Source organism: Dromiciops gliroides, chromosome 5, assembly GCF_019393635.1.
Source record: "Dromiciops gliroides isolate mDroGli1 chromosome 5, mDroGli1.pri, whole genome shotgun sequence".
NCBI classification, from domain to species: domain Eukaryota; kingdom Metazoa; phylum Chordata; class Mammalia; order Microbiotheria; family Microbiotheriidae; genus Dromiciops; species Dromiciops gliroides.
In genome coordinates, this window is record NC_057865.1 from 174,497,632 (window position 1) to 174,514,218 (window position 16,587).

The window sequence follows — 16,587 nt, forward strand, 5'->3', positions numbered from 1 at the left end:
TTATTTCATCAAATATGTAGAAAACAACTACTTTTTACAAGGCACTGTGGTAGGTATTGGGAATGTAAAGACAAAAACAAGTAAATCCCTGCCTATAGGAGATGAGGAGGGATATTAATACATTAGATGATTCTCCACTAGAACATTGGGCTCAATCAATCAATCAATAGATATTTATTTAGCACCTTCTATGTGCTAGGCACTGTGCTAAACACTGGGGAAACAGAGGCAAAAGATAGTCCCTGCCCTCAAAGAGCTTACAGCCTGATAGGGGAGACAATGTGCAAACAAATATACACAAAGAAAGGCATATATAGCATAAATGGGAAATAGAGTAAAGGCACTAGAACTAAAAAAAGGTTGGAATTTATAGGAAATCATTGAGTTTAACTGAAGAGGAGTATATTCCAAGCATAGGGGTCAGTCAGAGAAAATGCCCAGAGACAAGAGATAGCCCCTTGCACAGTATTTGCACGTAGTGGGTATTCAATGTTTATGGATTTACAAGTTTCCACTGGTGCCTTTTCATTGCCTGAAATAAAGACATTAAAGTGATGCCTTAGGCAGTTAGATGGCATAGAGGATAGAGTGCTGGGCCTGGATTCAGGACTTCTTGAATTCAAATCCAGCTAGACACAATAGCTGTGTGACCTTGGGCAAGACATTTAACCTGTTTGCCTCAGTTTCCTCAAATGCAAAATGGAGCTAATAAGGAAGTTTGAAGGAAGGGTAGTTTTTATGGAAAGATGAATTCCGTTTTGGACATGCTGAATTTGGGATACCCACAGAATATTCGGGGGCAGTTGGTGATGCATGAACTAGGGTTTAGTAGATTAAACCTGGACCACTTGCTGGTACAGTAGATATAGTGCTGGGCCTGGAGTCAGGAAGACTCATCTCCCAGAGTTCAAATCTGGCCTCAGACACTTACTAGATGGGTGACTCTGGACAAGTCGCTTGACCCTGTTTGCCTCAATTTCCTCACCTGTAAAATAAGCTGGAGAAGGAAATGATAAACCATTCCAGTCTTTCTGCCAAGAAAATCCTACATGGAATCCCAAAGAATCATACAGGACTAAAAGATGAACAACAAAGTTTAAACCTAGATATGTAGATTTTGGAGTAATATGGATATTGGGATAGTCATCATTCACCACATAGAGAAGAAGGCCCAGGACAGAAGACTGAGGGACACACATGCTATCAGGGCAGGAGGTGGGATGATGATACAACAAAGGAAATTGAGAAACTGCTATCAACCAAGAGAACCAGGAGAGTGCTGTTTCAGTGAAGCCAAGGGAGGAGATGTCTTGAAGGAGAGTGAAGTCAACAGTACCAAAAGATGGAGAAAGGACAAGGAGCAAGAGGGACTGAGCAAAGCTTGAAAAGATTTAACTGATCGACACTTACCTGAACAGTCATAAGGGAAGTTTCAGTTGAGTACTAGGCTCAGAAAACTGTACGGGATTGAATATAGAGGAAGTGAGGATATAGTGATTCTTTCTAGGAGTTAGACAATGAAAAGGAAAATATACTGGACAACAGATTGGAGTGATGACAAGGTCAAGTGAAGGTTTTTTAAAGATGGGATAGGTACAAGAGAAAAAAAAAATTAGGATATAGGGAGAAAATAACTGATGGGTCAAGCTCCTGGAAGAAATAGAATGGTTTGGCTTTTGCAAGAAGGGTAACTTGTTATTAATTTTCAGCCATTTAAAAATCTTGTCCAACTCTTCATGACCCCACTTAGGGTTTTCTGGGTAAAGATATTGGAGTGGTATGCCATTTCCTTCTTCGACCCATTTTGCAGATGGGGAACTGAGACAAACAGGGTTAAGTGATTTGTCCAAGGTCACACAAGTGTCTAAGACCAGATCTGAACTCAAAGAAGACTCATCTTCCTGACTCCAAGTCCAGAATTCTTTTACTGTACCATCTAGCTGCCATTTATTAATAATATCAAGCATTTATAGAACGCTTTAAGCTTTTCAAAGTACTTAAAATATTATCTCATTTTATCCTTGCAACAACCTGGGGATGTAAGTACTATCATCATCATTATCATTTTATAGATGAGGAACTAAAGCATAAAAAGGTAACTTGCTCAGGATCATATAGCTAATAAGTGTATGACTATTTTAACTCAGGTCTCCCTGACTCCAGATGCAGATTTCTATCCAGATCTCACTGCCTCCAGTGACTCTTCTTCCTTAAAAGTAAAAGATGTTGGGGCAGCTAGATGGCGCAGTGGTTAAAGCGCCGGCCCTGGATTCAGGAGGACCTGAGTTCAAATCTGGCCTCAGACGACACTTACTAGCTGTGTTACCCTGGGCAAGTCACTTAACCCCCATTGCCTGCAAAAAAACCAAATCCAAAACCAAAAAAGTAAAAGATGATGGTCTAAACCTAATTTCTGCCAAACTCAGTTCCAAGTGTTTCCAGCTATTGAGTATTCCACAATTAGTTTTTCTTTTGGGGCTTAACAAACAAGTAAATTGTTTAATTTGTTCCACTGATCTACTTTTCTGTTGACCAGTACCAAGCATTTCTGATAACTACATTATAATAGTTTGAGATATGCTATTCTTGTGCTTTTTTCCTTTATTTCCCCAGAAAAACCTTAAGTTCCTTCAAATGCATTTTGTTTTTATTTCGTCTCCTTCTACGAAGCAACCATTTGGCAGTCTGATTGCTACAGCATTAAATCTGCTATTTCATTTCAGCACATAGTGTATATCATCATTTAAATTATATTGCTGCAGTCTAACACTGAAAAATGAAGTGTCAATTATTAGTCTTCCTTTATTCCAGCAAAAATCATTTTACAGTCTTATTTACAAAAATTCTGAATGTGTCTTGGTATGTTAACTACATCTTCAGTGATTTCCTATTGCCTCTAAGATGAAAAAAGAACAAACCCCTCAACATTCTCATTTAAAATCCTTTACAATCTAACAACAGTCTAACATTCTCGGCATATTTTATATTCTTCTTCATGTACTCAACTGACCAGAATGTGGTATTCTATTTTCTAGCTCTATGATGTTGCAACGTCTGTTCCCCTCATGCCTGGAATGAGGTACTTCCTCCTCACCTCTACCCCTGAGAACCCCCACCTTATCTCAAAGGCCCAGTTCATGTGCTATGAGAAGTCTTTCCTCATCCCCTGAGTTGTTAATGATTTTTCCTTCTTCAAATTGGTATAGATAGATAGATTTATCTGTTTACATGTCATATTAATCTGTTCTCTTCCCTCTTTTCATTCTTACCTTTGGTAATCTCATCATTTTCAATCACTTTGAGCATCATCTTAATGCAGATGACTCCCAATTCAAATCACCTGCCTGAAGTCTTCCTCGCACTCCTACTTAAAATGTCATTAAGGCTTTTGGAATGGTGTGTGTGTGTGTGTGTGTGTGTGTGTGTGTGTGTGTGTGTGTGTGTGTGTGTATGTATGCATGCATGCATGTGTATATGTGTATACATGGGTATAAATGAATTTCACTGTATGTGCCTGCATGTGGGCATGTATATACACATAAACATATACAACGTGTGTATACAATATACGTACATTTACATATGTATGCAACTATTCTAAGTGTCATTAGAAAATAAGAACCACTATTTTAATCTTACTGTGAATTATAATTTGAACACATATTTTTTTTCTAAAGAGTGCAGAAACAACATAAACTACCCTCCCCCAAACCCAAGACCAAGGCAATCCAAGCTCCCAAAACAAACCACCATTCATCAGAAGGAATTTTGTAAACATAGCTTTTTATTCATGTCTGACTCTTGAAAAAGAAACCTAAGCCCCACCAAAACCAGCATTTACAAATCTTAGTAACTGAACACAGAAGCCAATATTCCGATGATTAGTTTTCTACACAATTACTAAACTATGTTTTCAGATTGCTTTTTAAGAATGGAGGTCTATTTTTCTGTTTGTAACCTTGTTCTTATTTAAAATAACAGTATCACCCTCAAATATTAAACTTTCATAGAAAACTGAAGTATTGCCTCCAGAGGTCTGAATGTCTTGTTATTTAAGTTTATTTTGAGTATTCTCATGTACATCTTTCAGAAATAAGTGCACTTCTAAAGGGAAAAGAAAAAAAAACTTTAAATAAAAATAAAGTGAAAATATTAGGGTAAGAAGAAAATATTCCTCTAGAATTTTTATGGGATTCAGATGAGAGAATTTGTTAAGGGGCACGGGATCTTAGCTTATCAACACAGAGATCTACTTTCTTTGGAAATTGTAAAAAACTGGACAACTGATTTTTTTTTTTTTGCTCAACAAAGTAGAATTACCAATATTTTGTAGATCTTCCATAGACAAGCATTAAAATAAAATACTTATATATGGGGAAATAGTTTTAAAACATACAGATTTCCAGGAAGATATGTAGGGGTTAAAAAACAAAATAACCCAGAACATTAGGCTTACATTTTAATTTCATTAATGTTTTATAATGATCTGTAAAGATCAAAGATTGTTTCCAATATTTTACAACTCTTATTTCCGATCTTCACCAAATAATTTTGTTAAAATCAGTGTGCTAAGAAATCAAATATATGACTTCTAAGCAATTCAATATTTTCTGACAGCTCTACATTTTGGTAAATTTAAAGGAGATTTAAAGCTGTATTAATAAGAAATGTCCATAAAGAAAAATAACATAACTCACTTTAATATAAAGGTGGTTTTTTCAATAAAAAAGTCAAAGTCTACATTAAAATCAAGATATCAAGAAATCTGAGTTATACAGTTTTTTATATATTTAGGAAAAAAATAATTTGTAGTAAAACTTCTGTTAATTCAAAATCGTGGCAAATTTCAAAGCAAGTGCTATTACCTCATTGTTTAGTGTTTTGCCATTAAAATGATGTGGTTTACCTGAAATATGGTACATGTGTAATAGTGAAAATTCAGTCTCAATTGTACTTTGCAAATCACCTGTTTAATCTGTATCATTAATCAAATTGTAGGCTCACAAAGGACAGAGAGTCTTTAATTGCTTTTAGATAGGCACTTAAGAAATGCTTTAGATGAAATGATCCGATGGATTGTGAATCACCCTATTAACTTGTGAAGGTGAGAAAAATAACAAGTGATAATCTAAACAAAGTAAACTTTTTATGACTTCCACTGACAAGGAACTGGGAACATTTCTACATTCTTTCCATGAAATAATCTGAAAGAAGCAGGTTTGCTAAACTTTTCTGCTTCCTTGAAATTAAAATGAGATAGTGGATATTTCAGCTCCTTTCACTAGATATTACTATTTTATTTGGCCTTCAGAATCTTGAATTAACAATGTTTTACTGTGCTAGTTACTAAGGTAAAAGGGGAAAATTAAGAATTGGATAAGGTTGCAATCTCCTTGAATCTTACCAAAACACCTTTATCCTATTAGGATAGCTCTTTAATAAACCAGCAGTATCTAGTAAAGAATCCTGGAAGCTGAAAATGTTTATAAATGGCAGTTATAGCTTTGAAAAATCAGAAAGTTAGTCAAATTGAGATAACCCAAATAAAAAATTTAATAACTTTCACCCTTAGGATACTCAGTCACATGACCCAGACATGGAAAATAGAGAAGATGAAGTCATGGATGAACACATAGCAAGGGTTCAAATATTGGAACTGAACATTAGGTGGCAAAAGTAAAAGCCAGATGCTCTTGAGACAGATGTGGGGTTACCTAGCAGCAACAACTATAAAAGCTTTAAAATTTTGCATAATGCTCATATACAATTTTTCCTGTTCAAGAGCAGGAAAACTCCTAAGAGCAAACCATCAGTCTAGATTCTGGGGGGGAAAAAAGTCAGTTACAATAAATGTAGTTGTTGACTGCTTTCATTGTTTGGAGACACAAATTATTAGGACATTCTTAGATAACGGATTACTCTTTTAACTGTTAGGTCCCTATGAAATGCTAAAACTTCAGATAGTCATTTCAGAATTAAAATATAGAGCTATAAAAGATTATCTAACTTTCAGGCAAGACAGATTCACTGGCCACATCATTAGATTTGAGTATGAACTCTTACATTCCCTCCCCCCACCCAATCAACAAAACCTTGGCCAACATTCACTTCCTGGAACCCATCTACTTAAACCACAGTGATGAAACTAAATGTATGAATAATATTGCCCTTGAATAAGTTAACCTCAATCAAAACCCTTTCACATCCGAATATGTCATTCCTAATGGAAAATAAAAGTTCCTCTTAGTCATGAACACCCACTCAATTCAGGATCTTTGGTACATTTGGAATATAATGACTAATGGCACAATAATACAAGTACTACCAAAGGAGAGACTTCCATTCAATGAAAGGAAAAAAAAATGACAGGTATGATATGCATCAACTTCATCTTTCTGGAAAGCCAAAGTAAAGAGCTCTTGGCATCTCTGCAAGTTCATTATCATTATCAGAAGGTTGACATTTAAAAAAATAGTTTAATAAAAATACACAAATTCTACATACAAGCAGCCCTCATAGTAATTTCTTGAAACCAACTTGCTATAATTAAATGAAAATAATGCCATGTTCTCTGTAAAAAAAAAAATCCTTTTGCTTTAAGGAAAGCAACTGGATGCTCTCTATATTACACAATACATCTCCCTAAGTGTACACAGATAGCTGTGTACAAGTCAACAGTAATTCTGGATGAAAAGTAAATGGATTAGTGTTGTGTTTGAGTGGAGGTGTTGTACTTCCTTACCCGGCTCATAAGCTTGTCACCCTGTATGGTGGAGTCTGCACAATAACTTGATGATAAACCTAATTAACTTTAAATAACCAGTGTATTTCCTATTTCTATTAAAATCATTATTTAAATTGTCTTCATATATGCTCTATGGATGTTTAAACCAATAGGGCAAGTGTTCTAACAACAACTATGGAAGATGGCTTTTATCTTGATTTTCTAAACCCATAAGGTTTGCAAGAAAACAGCAATACTGCACCCTGACCTACAGGTTAGCCTATGTTGCTTTAAATGATATGTGTTTCTCCTGAATTGATTAGAAGTGTTACAGTACAAAGCCACAGTACACAGAGGCAGAATGGACGTAATATGCGCGAAGGCAGTGCAGTTACAAAGGGATGTACGCTCCTTTTATTCCAGTACCTTTGTATAATAAAGTTAACAAAAATAGTCAAATATTAAAAAAAATCCAGCTGGCACTGCCAACTAATTCCTGTAGAAGTCTTAGAAATCCTAATCCTGTAGAATTTCCTCTTGAAGTCGATGAGCACCACCGTCCTTGGGAATATCTATTTCAGTGTATTGTTATCTACGCCAAGCAAGCCTTGGTGATGCAGCTACCTGAGTTCTTTTGGGGTGTGGGCGTATGTGAGTTTCATTCATAATTTTCCAGCTTTCATGTAGGAAGGGATAGAACCACGCTGAGTCAGCCCTTCAAACCGCTTATAGGTATAATTGAGAAAAACCCAGTCTTTGGATTTGTAGTCTGGTTCTGTGGTATTTGGCACTGTAAAACAGAAATAGCAAGTTAACCGTGTACAGGGAATTCCAAAGAACTTTTACAATGAGAGGTAAGAGATAGCAAGTTAACTATGTACAGGGAATTCCAAAGAACTTTTACAATGAGAGGTAAGAGATAGCAAGTTAACCATGTACAGGGAATTCCAAAGAACTTTTACAATGACAGGTAAGAGATAGCAAGTTAACCATGTACGGGGAATTCCAAAGAACTTTTACAATGAAAGGTAAGAGAGTCAAGGAGAATAAACACATTTCTGAGGTCTTCATAATCAAGAAAGCTCAAAGTGACATTATGGTCTCTTACCTGGTTGTAAGATATCAGATTCAGGAAACTCATCAAAATTTGATGTATCATCAATGCTTTTGATTTCTATGGGAATTGCAGCTGGTCTCTCCCTATATATACCAAAGAAGAGCATTAAGCAGCTATAGTAAATAGTAATTTGACCCCAAACAAAAAAAAAAAGCCCACTAAGATATTCTCTATGCTGTTCTCTGGGCATTACAAAAGAATAATCAGGGCATTAGAAGGTCGTATTGGGAGTCCATCATCTTTTTGATCAGATCAATTAGCTAAATGTATTTTAAATGTGTAATTTAAATAGAAGTTTTTCTGTAATTTAAAATAAGAGACTTTATTTATTTGACATTATTAATTCTGTTCCATCATGCTCTCTATTTTCATAACTTCTGTTTCATCCCCACCTCCTACTGAGGAAGGAATGGAAAGAATGGAAGAAGAGGGCAATAAATTTATGGCAAAACTGGATAATTTTTTATCTCGATAATGTCCAATTGTGCTTGTGTCCTTTCAGGTATTAAATAGTGGAGTAGCTAGCTCCAACTTGATTTAGCCAAGATTGGAACATGCTATAGTCTAGGAAAGTGATTTTATTCCTTCATAAGTGATCAGAAGTGATCACTTGATAGTGGGTTGTTCACTACCTCCTCTACAGAGGGAGAGGGTAATATAGGGGAAAGAGAAATGGTATTGCAAAGTTAAAAAGGAACTTGAAAACAACAGTTTTGTAAAAATGAAACATACATGAGGTGGATGGAAGGAGAGAATTTAGAACTGAAAATAAAACTGAATTTAGTCCAGCCACTTCATTCTACAGATGAGACCTAGGAAAGTTAAATGACTTGCCCACAGTTAAGGGAAAATCAGAAAAAGGATTTGAACACAGGTCCCTCTAGGTACTAGATCCAATATTCTTTCCACTGTATACTTCAGCAGTCATGTAGATTATAATAAAAAGAAAATATCAGGCCTCATGGTATCTATTTAAGCTAGTCCTCTCATATAAAACAGGTTACACTATATATATATATTTTTTAGTGAGGCAATTGGGGTTAAGTGACTTGCCCAGAGTCACACAGCTAGTAACTGTTAAGTGTCTGAGGCCGGATTTGAACTCAGGTACTCCTGACTCCAGGGCCGGTGCTTTATCCACTGTGCCACCTAGCTGCCCCTCACTATATATTTTTAAATGAGTAAAAATGAACATTCTTCAGCTCTATACCACTAACTTTCACTAATCCTAGGCACATGTCTCTGAAAGGTAGAAGAAAACTATCTTTTATTTCCCCCCTCCCCCAACAGAATTTTCCACACTGGATTTAATAGCAATAGTCATAATGTAATAAAATGATAGAAGTATTTTGGTTAAACATTAAACTGAAACCAATAATCCATAGTGAAGGAAGAATAATAAGTAAATTAAATCTAATGTGTTTTTAATGGTCTTTTGACTTCAAAAGTGAACTGTTTAAATGGGGTTTTGACTTTATAAATACATGGAAGTGTCTAAGGAACCCTTCATTCTGGTGAAAAATATAGTAACTATGACATTTAAATATATTTTCACGTGCTAAGAGTTTTGGTCAAGCAGAAGTCTTTAGTTCAATAAATTAAAAATATCTCTGAATATAAGAAGCTCAACAGAAGCACAATTATACATTTTCATATTGTTTTTTAATCACTGAAAAAGACACTTGGATTTAGCCAGTTAGCTTTAACCTGCATATTCTAATGTGAATATAATTATGAAAACATGGATTCATCGTTTTTAAAACATATTAATTGTCTACTGCCATAATGAAATTACTTCTTATCTTGGTTGTGGGGTTTATTGATGTTTTTTTAAGCTTTTACTTTTTTTAACCTGATATCATATATATATATATATATTTGTGTGTATACATATTTGTGTGTGTATACATATATGTGTGTGCATATATATATATATATATATATATATATATATATTCGATGCACATACCTGATGTGTCCCCAATCTACTCCTTCAAAAAAGGGATGATCTTTGATTTCCTCTATTCCACTGTTTCCAATTCTATTTTCTGAATCAATACAGAATCTACAATATGGAGGCAAGCTATTAGCATAAGAATAAAGACAGCTTAAAAAAACAAAATGTTATTACTAAATCAGTTACTTGAAATATTTCATCTTTAAATGAGGAGCACAAAACAATTCTATATTTGTAAAAGTTTGAGGAAAGCAAATATGTGTTTTTGCACATAGAAGTATTTGGCAAATGATTGTTGAGTGAATGGGTAGATGAAGAGGTCACAGAAATTTGTAACAATCAATTACAACAAATTTACCTTTTTCCTTCTCCTCTTACGAGTTTGGGCCAATAGTCCAACATGGACACAATTTTCTACCATAATAACCTTATGCTTTCTTGTAACTTCATTCAAAATTTAGTTATTTTTCTGATAACTCTTTATTTTCCTCTCCTCATTTACCTCCAAACAATATGAAGAAAAATAAATGCTCATAACAAATACATATATATAGTTGAACAGAACAAAATTTCATCTTTTGTCACCTTTGCCTGTTTGATGGATTTGAGGCTGAACCCCAGAACTGCTTTAAAATTTGCATTTCTCTAATTAGTGATTAAGAGAATTTTGTCATATGACTATTGATAGCTTGGATTTCTTCCTTTAAAACTGCCTGTTTATATCCCTTTGCCATTCATTACTGGGGAACAGCTCTTAGTCTTATAAATTTGAACTAATTCCTTATATATTTTGGATATGAGACCTTTAACAGAGAAACTTTCTGCAAAGATTTTTTCCACAATCATATGTTCCCCCTTCACTCTAACTGCATTGGTTTTGTTTGTTAAAAACAACAACAACTTTTAATTTTATATAATTAAAATTGTCCATTTTATCCTGTGTGGTCCTCTCTAACCCTTGTTTGGTTCTGAACTTCAGATCTATAAATCTGACACATAATTTCTTCCTTGCTCATCCAATTTATTTATATGTGACTTTTTATATGTAAGTCATATATCCATTTGCAGTTTATCTTGGTAAATGGTATGAAGGTTGCTCTATACCTTATCTTTGCCAGACTGCTGTACAGTTTTCACTATAGCTTTTCCCAAACAGAGAGACAGACAATATTTACATCTTATAATACTATTTCCCAATTCACCATACAAGAGAATAAAAACTTTGACCCATGCCTGCAACTTGTCCTCATGAGTGGTTGCATCAGTTGCCTATTGCATATAGGCATGGGTTTCAGTCACTTCTTTCTGTGGCTGTCTTTCCATTAGTGGCCACTGTGTGTACACTTCCTGTCTCCCTAACTATTCCACCCCTCCACCCCCCAGTCATTTCAAATCAATTCTGTCATTGCTCCTAAAAGGATGTGTATCGACCTAATTCATTATGGCTCCCCATACCATACTAATAACTTTCCAAACCAAAAATATCTCTCAAAAAAAAAATCTCTCCCTCTTCACCACTCTCTTATATGCATCATCTCCCCCATTAAACTGTCTGTCCCATGAAACTGTTAACTTCTTAAGGGCAGAGACTTTCTTTGTATCTATATATAGTATACATAGTGTTTTTAGCACAGAACTTGGATCTTAATAAACAATTATTCATTCATTCTTTCTTTCATGAGATTATATAGATTTGAAAGAGGCAGATCAGTTTGTTCCTGAAAGTAGAGTACATTCTTTATCGGTATATTCTAAATCCCAATTAGAATTGCTGAAAAAAATTCAAATATCCTGTTAGATTTTAATTATACAACTTTAAGATTCCAATGGGTCATTTATATGGATTTAGGTACCAACCTGAGAATTAGGTCCTTGGCTTTCTCAGATATAGGTACTTCTGGAGGAAATACAAGGGTTTCTTTCCAGTTCATAACTTTCCTGTAAGTTTCTTGTGGTGTTTCAGAACAGAATGGTGGGTATCCTACATATCAAAGATAAAGTTTGATCTGATTTTTTTGGTCAAACACAGTAAGAACAATGTACGTTGCATGTGGGAAGAGAGACTAAGCCTAATCTACTTGGCTCTGTAGAGCAGAAGCAGGCTTCAATGTAGAAAACCTAAGTGTGAACTTTTCATTTCTGTTCATCTCATATACACTTAGTTTACTCATTCCTGCCAATGCTACATTGATACTTCTTAAATCCAATCCCTCCTCTCTATTCCCACTGGACTCCTATCAAGACAAGCACTTCATTGCTGCCTTCCTGCATTCTTTTAACAGCTTACTAACAGCTTTCTGCCTGTGCTTTCTCCTTTCATCCAAAGCTTCCTACACATTTCTGGCTAGATATGCCTTCTTAACTATAGCTCTGTTCATGTTACTTTTTGCTAAAAACCCTTCAAAGGTTTCCTGTTGTCTCTTGAGTCAAGATCGAACTCCTCTGCCTCATCAGTTCTGGTATATTCGAGTTCCTCAATGATCTGATACTATTCTCCCTTTTTTAGTCTTATGCTAAACTGCTCCCCTTAACTTCTCCACTGGAGCCAAAGTACGCCTCTCTCAGTCCCAGGCCTAACTCTGTGCCTTTGACCAATCTATTTTTCATGCCTGAAAAAAGATAGCCCTCCTCCACCTGTTCAATTCGTATACATCCTCTGAAGACTACCTCAAATACCTCCTAATATCCTCCCCGATCTCCTCAATTGGAAATGACCTTTAATCCACTGATGCTAATGTCCCTTTGCTATAAATGTTATCATAAATTTAACGTACATTATTTTACATTTCTTTACAAATATTATAGGTATCAAATTCTCTGACTAAATTATAAGCTCCATGAGGGCAGGTCTGCATGTTAAATTTTGAATTTTCCTTAAGCCTTAGCACAGTGATCTGCACACATTAAATACTTGAGATGTTTGTTGAATTGAATTGATTAGAATTTCAGAGTTATTATGGACTTCAGAGATTATCTAGCCCCACCTTTCTTGAGCAGCTCTCTACAACATCTCAGATAAGTTGTTTATCTGGCTTCCTGCTTAAAAACCTCCAGAGTATCGTCTATGAGAAAAGCATGAAATTTGGAGCCAAAACACCTGGATTCTAGTCCCAGTCTGAAGACTATTTCTGTAACCATGGGCAAGTCAATCAATCCATCAGTGTTTATTAAGTACCTTCTAGGTGCTAGGAACTGTATCTGCTTTCAGGGAGGGCATGTGCTTGGCTGGATGTTACTTAAGCTCAGTTGTAACCTCAGTTCCATTGTCTATAAAATGGTGATGAAAATGCCCGTACTTTTGTCTCTCCTGACTGGGAGGTACTGGACTCTCAATAGATAATGAGATATATTTTTGGACACATAATGTAGGAGTGTATTTTTTTTTGATTATGTGTATTTGTTGCAAGAGGTTTTGGGGTTTTTTTTTTGTTAGTGGTGGGTGATGAGGGTGAGTGTTAGGGTAGCCTTCCATAAGAGAAAAAGAAAGAAAAAAAAGGGTCATGGAAGCACTTTTTTTAAAATGCAGAGAAGAGAACAGAAGGAGGGCCAGAAGGAAGCACCAACAGAAGACCTTTGAAAGTTGCAAGTTAAATTTATTATGTGCTAAAAAAGGAAAAGCAAGCTGCAGGTGATAGCAATTCACAGTTTTATGTTCAATCCTCTTTTGGTTCTATTTTGCATATGGCAACGGTCATTTTATTTGGTCGGTGTACTTCAGAATAAAACCATTTTAAAAATACTTCCACTGCCTGGAGGGTCTTTAATGAGGGAAGTAAATGAGTCATCATGATGATATTGCTGTTGTAGTTGGGATTCAAGTTCTATTACTATTAAATAATGAAATGATATTTATGAAGCACTTAGCACTGTGGCCAGCACATAGTAGGTGTTTTTTAAAAGATGTTTGTTTTGGGGGCAGCTAGGTGGCACAGTGGATAAAGCACTGGCCCTGGATTCAGGAGTACCTGAGTTCAAATCTGGCCTCAGACACTTGACACTTACTAGCTGTGTGACCCTGGATAAGTCACTTAACCCCCATTACCCCGCCCCCCCAATTAAAAAAAATTAAAAGATGCTTGTTTCCTTCCTTCTTTATTAAGCACCTACTATGTACAAAGTACATGGGGCTACAAAGACAAAAACACAATGGTCCCTTCCCTCAAGGAGCTTACATTTTACCAGTGGGATACGGCACATCCTCAAATAAACATATATGAGGTATGAAAGTGGTACTCCTGTCATTGGGCAGAGAGAAGGAGAGATTACTTTCTACTGAGGTGATCAGGGAAGGTGGCCCCTGAGAAGAGTCTTGAAGAAAGATAAGGATTATGAAAGGCAAAGGCAAAGGAGTCCATTCCAGGTGGAGGAGCCTATGTGACCAGGCATGGGGACAGGGAATAACATGTGGAGTTTGGGAGATAACTAGGAGAACAGAGAGTGTGTGACAACGGGTAATGTGAAATAAGACATAAAAGAAAAGTTGGGAATATAGTGTAGAAGGCCTTAAGTACTAGGCGGAGGAGGTCTCATTTTATCTTAGAAGCCACTAAGGGTCCAAGTATACAATATCTTCAATCTCTGCTAAATATGGGATTTTTTGGACCACAAGGTATAACACAACTCAATGAGCTTTATTTTATTTTATTTTTTTGTGGGGCAATGAGGGTTAAGTGACTTTCCCAGGGTCACACAGCTAGTAAGTGTCAAGTGTCTGAGGTCAGATTTGAACTCAGGTCCTCCTGAATCCAGGGCTGGTTCTTTATTCACTACACCACCTAACTAGCTGCCCCCTACTCAATGTATTTTAGAAAAGAATAAGTACTGAGTGACACAAATATATATATAATGTAAGATAAAGACTAGACCTATCATTTCACTGGTATAAATGCTTGCTCACTTGACTTGATTTGACTATAGGGAATTATCAGATAAGGAAGCCTCCTTTACCAATTTAGTTTTTCACCTTCTCTGCAACATATAATCTTAGAGATATAGTCTAAAGCACCTGGAGGTTAAGTGACTTGCCCAGGGTCACACAGCCAGTACATGTCAGAGTCAAACTTTTGCTTTTTAAAGCTCCCCCCCACCCCCAACATGGCTAATTTGGGGGGGGGGGGCAGGGCAATGAGAGTTAAGTGACTTGCCCAGGATCACACAACTAGTAAGTGTCAAAATCTGAGACTGGATTTTAACTCAAGTCCTCCTGAATCCAGGGCCGGGTGCTTTATCCACTGTGCCACCTAGCTGCCCCCAGAGTCAAACTTAAACTCAAGTCGTCTTGGCCTTGAAGTTGGCTCTCTATCCACTATACCACAATGCCTCCCAAAATATATAAAGGACTTTAAAAAAGTACTTCTATCTCTGTTTTACCAGGATGGTTGTATAAACATCTCCCTAAACTCTATACTCAAAAAAACATTTAAATATATTTAAATATGCTGAAAACATACATAACCAAATTTCCCATCATTATTTCACCATGTAAACAAAAATAGAATTAACAACTTTCTAAAAGAAAAAAAATGACATGCATATTTCTAATGGGATTATGAATATTTAGTATGCTCTGTCAGTGCCCTTAAGTATATTTATAATGAAAGTCATACCTATTAGCATTTCATACATAATCACTCCCAAAGACCACCAGTCACACAATTTGTTGTACCCAGTCTGCATGAATACTTCAGGAGCAATGTAATCTGGAGTTCCAACTGTGGAATATGCCTGAAAGAGAATACTTTGTCAAAGATACACTAACAGTATTCTGAATATTCTTTGAAAGTTCTACATATGATTTGAAGTATTATTTGAAATGAAAAGCACATATCAATTCTTTTTTGTTTTGTTTTGTTTTGTTTTTTTTTGTTTTTTAGTGAGGCAGTTGGGGTTAAGTGACTTGCCCAGGGTCACACAGCTAGTAAGTGTCAAGTGTCCGAGGCCGGATTTGAACTCAGGTCCTCCTGACTCCAGGGCCGGTGCTCCATCCACTGAGCCACCTAGCTGCCCCTACATATCAATTCTTTCAACCAAAATTTACTCTTTGCAAGGCACTATATGTTAGGGTACCTGGAATACAAAGATGAAAGACAATACAGCCTGGGCACTCAAAGAGAGGGAATATAATATAAACAAAATAAATAGGATATAATGTAAAATGCAATGAGGGCAAAGGAAAAGCTCAAAGAGCTCTTGGAAAAATGTGAAGATAAAGGGATCATTTTTATCTAGGGAGAGAGTGGGAATCGGGAAGGCATTGAGAAAGAAGTGGCATCTGAACTGGACTGGACTGGAAAAAAGAAGTGTGAGATTTAAAATTGGATATTAGATCATAAATCTCCCCTACTTAACTTTTCCCTTAATTTATCTCCCAGACTAGTAAATGGAAGAAGCTTCTGGTTTTCTAGATAGAGCCTTTATTGTATATAAGGTGTTGTTGATTAGAAGGATAGGAAAATAGAAATACAGTACAAATCGTCTTAAATCTAGGCTTAGTCTATATTCCTTATAAAAACTCACCAAACCGAAAAGGCCACCTTTGGAGAGAGGGAAACCGTCTGTGCCGCCCGCCAGGAGTCCCGCCAAGCAGGCAAAAAAAAGGCTACTTTCGTTCTCTCCACCCCGGAAGTCAAAAACCCGGCAGGCAGTCTGACATGCGCAGCAGGCGGACTGTTCATCTCCTCCCCAAAAGGGTGGTCCTTGAAAAACTGGCGTCTTTCAGTTATCCTAACCGACTGTTAAAAACTTTCATATTTTACCACATTTCCCCCCTTTGCTTCCTCAAGAAACGGA

General features: G+C 36.2%; 1 protein-coding gene across 1 annotated transcript in view; it reads right to left on the reverse strand.

The window, feature by feature from the left end:
- Positions 1-3,748: 3,748 nt before the first annotated feature.
- Positions 3,749-16,587, reverse strand: part of STK38L (serine/threonine kinase 38 like) — a 74,613-nt gene continuing 61,774 nt past the window's right edge. Inside the window, exons 10-14 of the mRNA XM_043968554.1 lie at positions 15,405-15,522; positions 11,656-11,779; positions 9,811-9,906; positions 7,833-7,924; positions 3,749-7,514 (exon numbers count right to left, since the gene is read on the reverse strand). Of these exons, the coding sequence (XP_043824489.1) occupies positions 7,387-7,514; positions 7,833-7,924; positions 9,811-9,906; positions 11,656-11,779; positions 15,405-15,522 (558 nt within the window). The 3' untranslated portion in view covers positions 3,749-7,386. The remainder of the gene's footprint in view (positions 7,515-7,832; positions 7,925-9,810; positions 9,907-11,655; positions 11,780-15,404; positions 15,523-16,587) is intronic.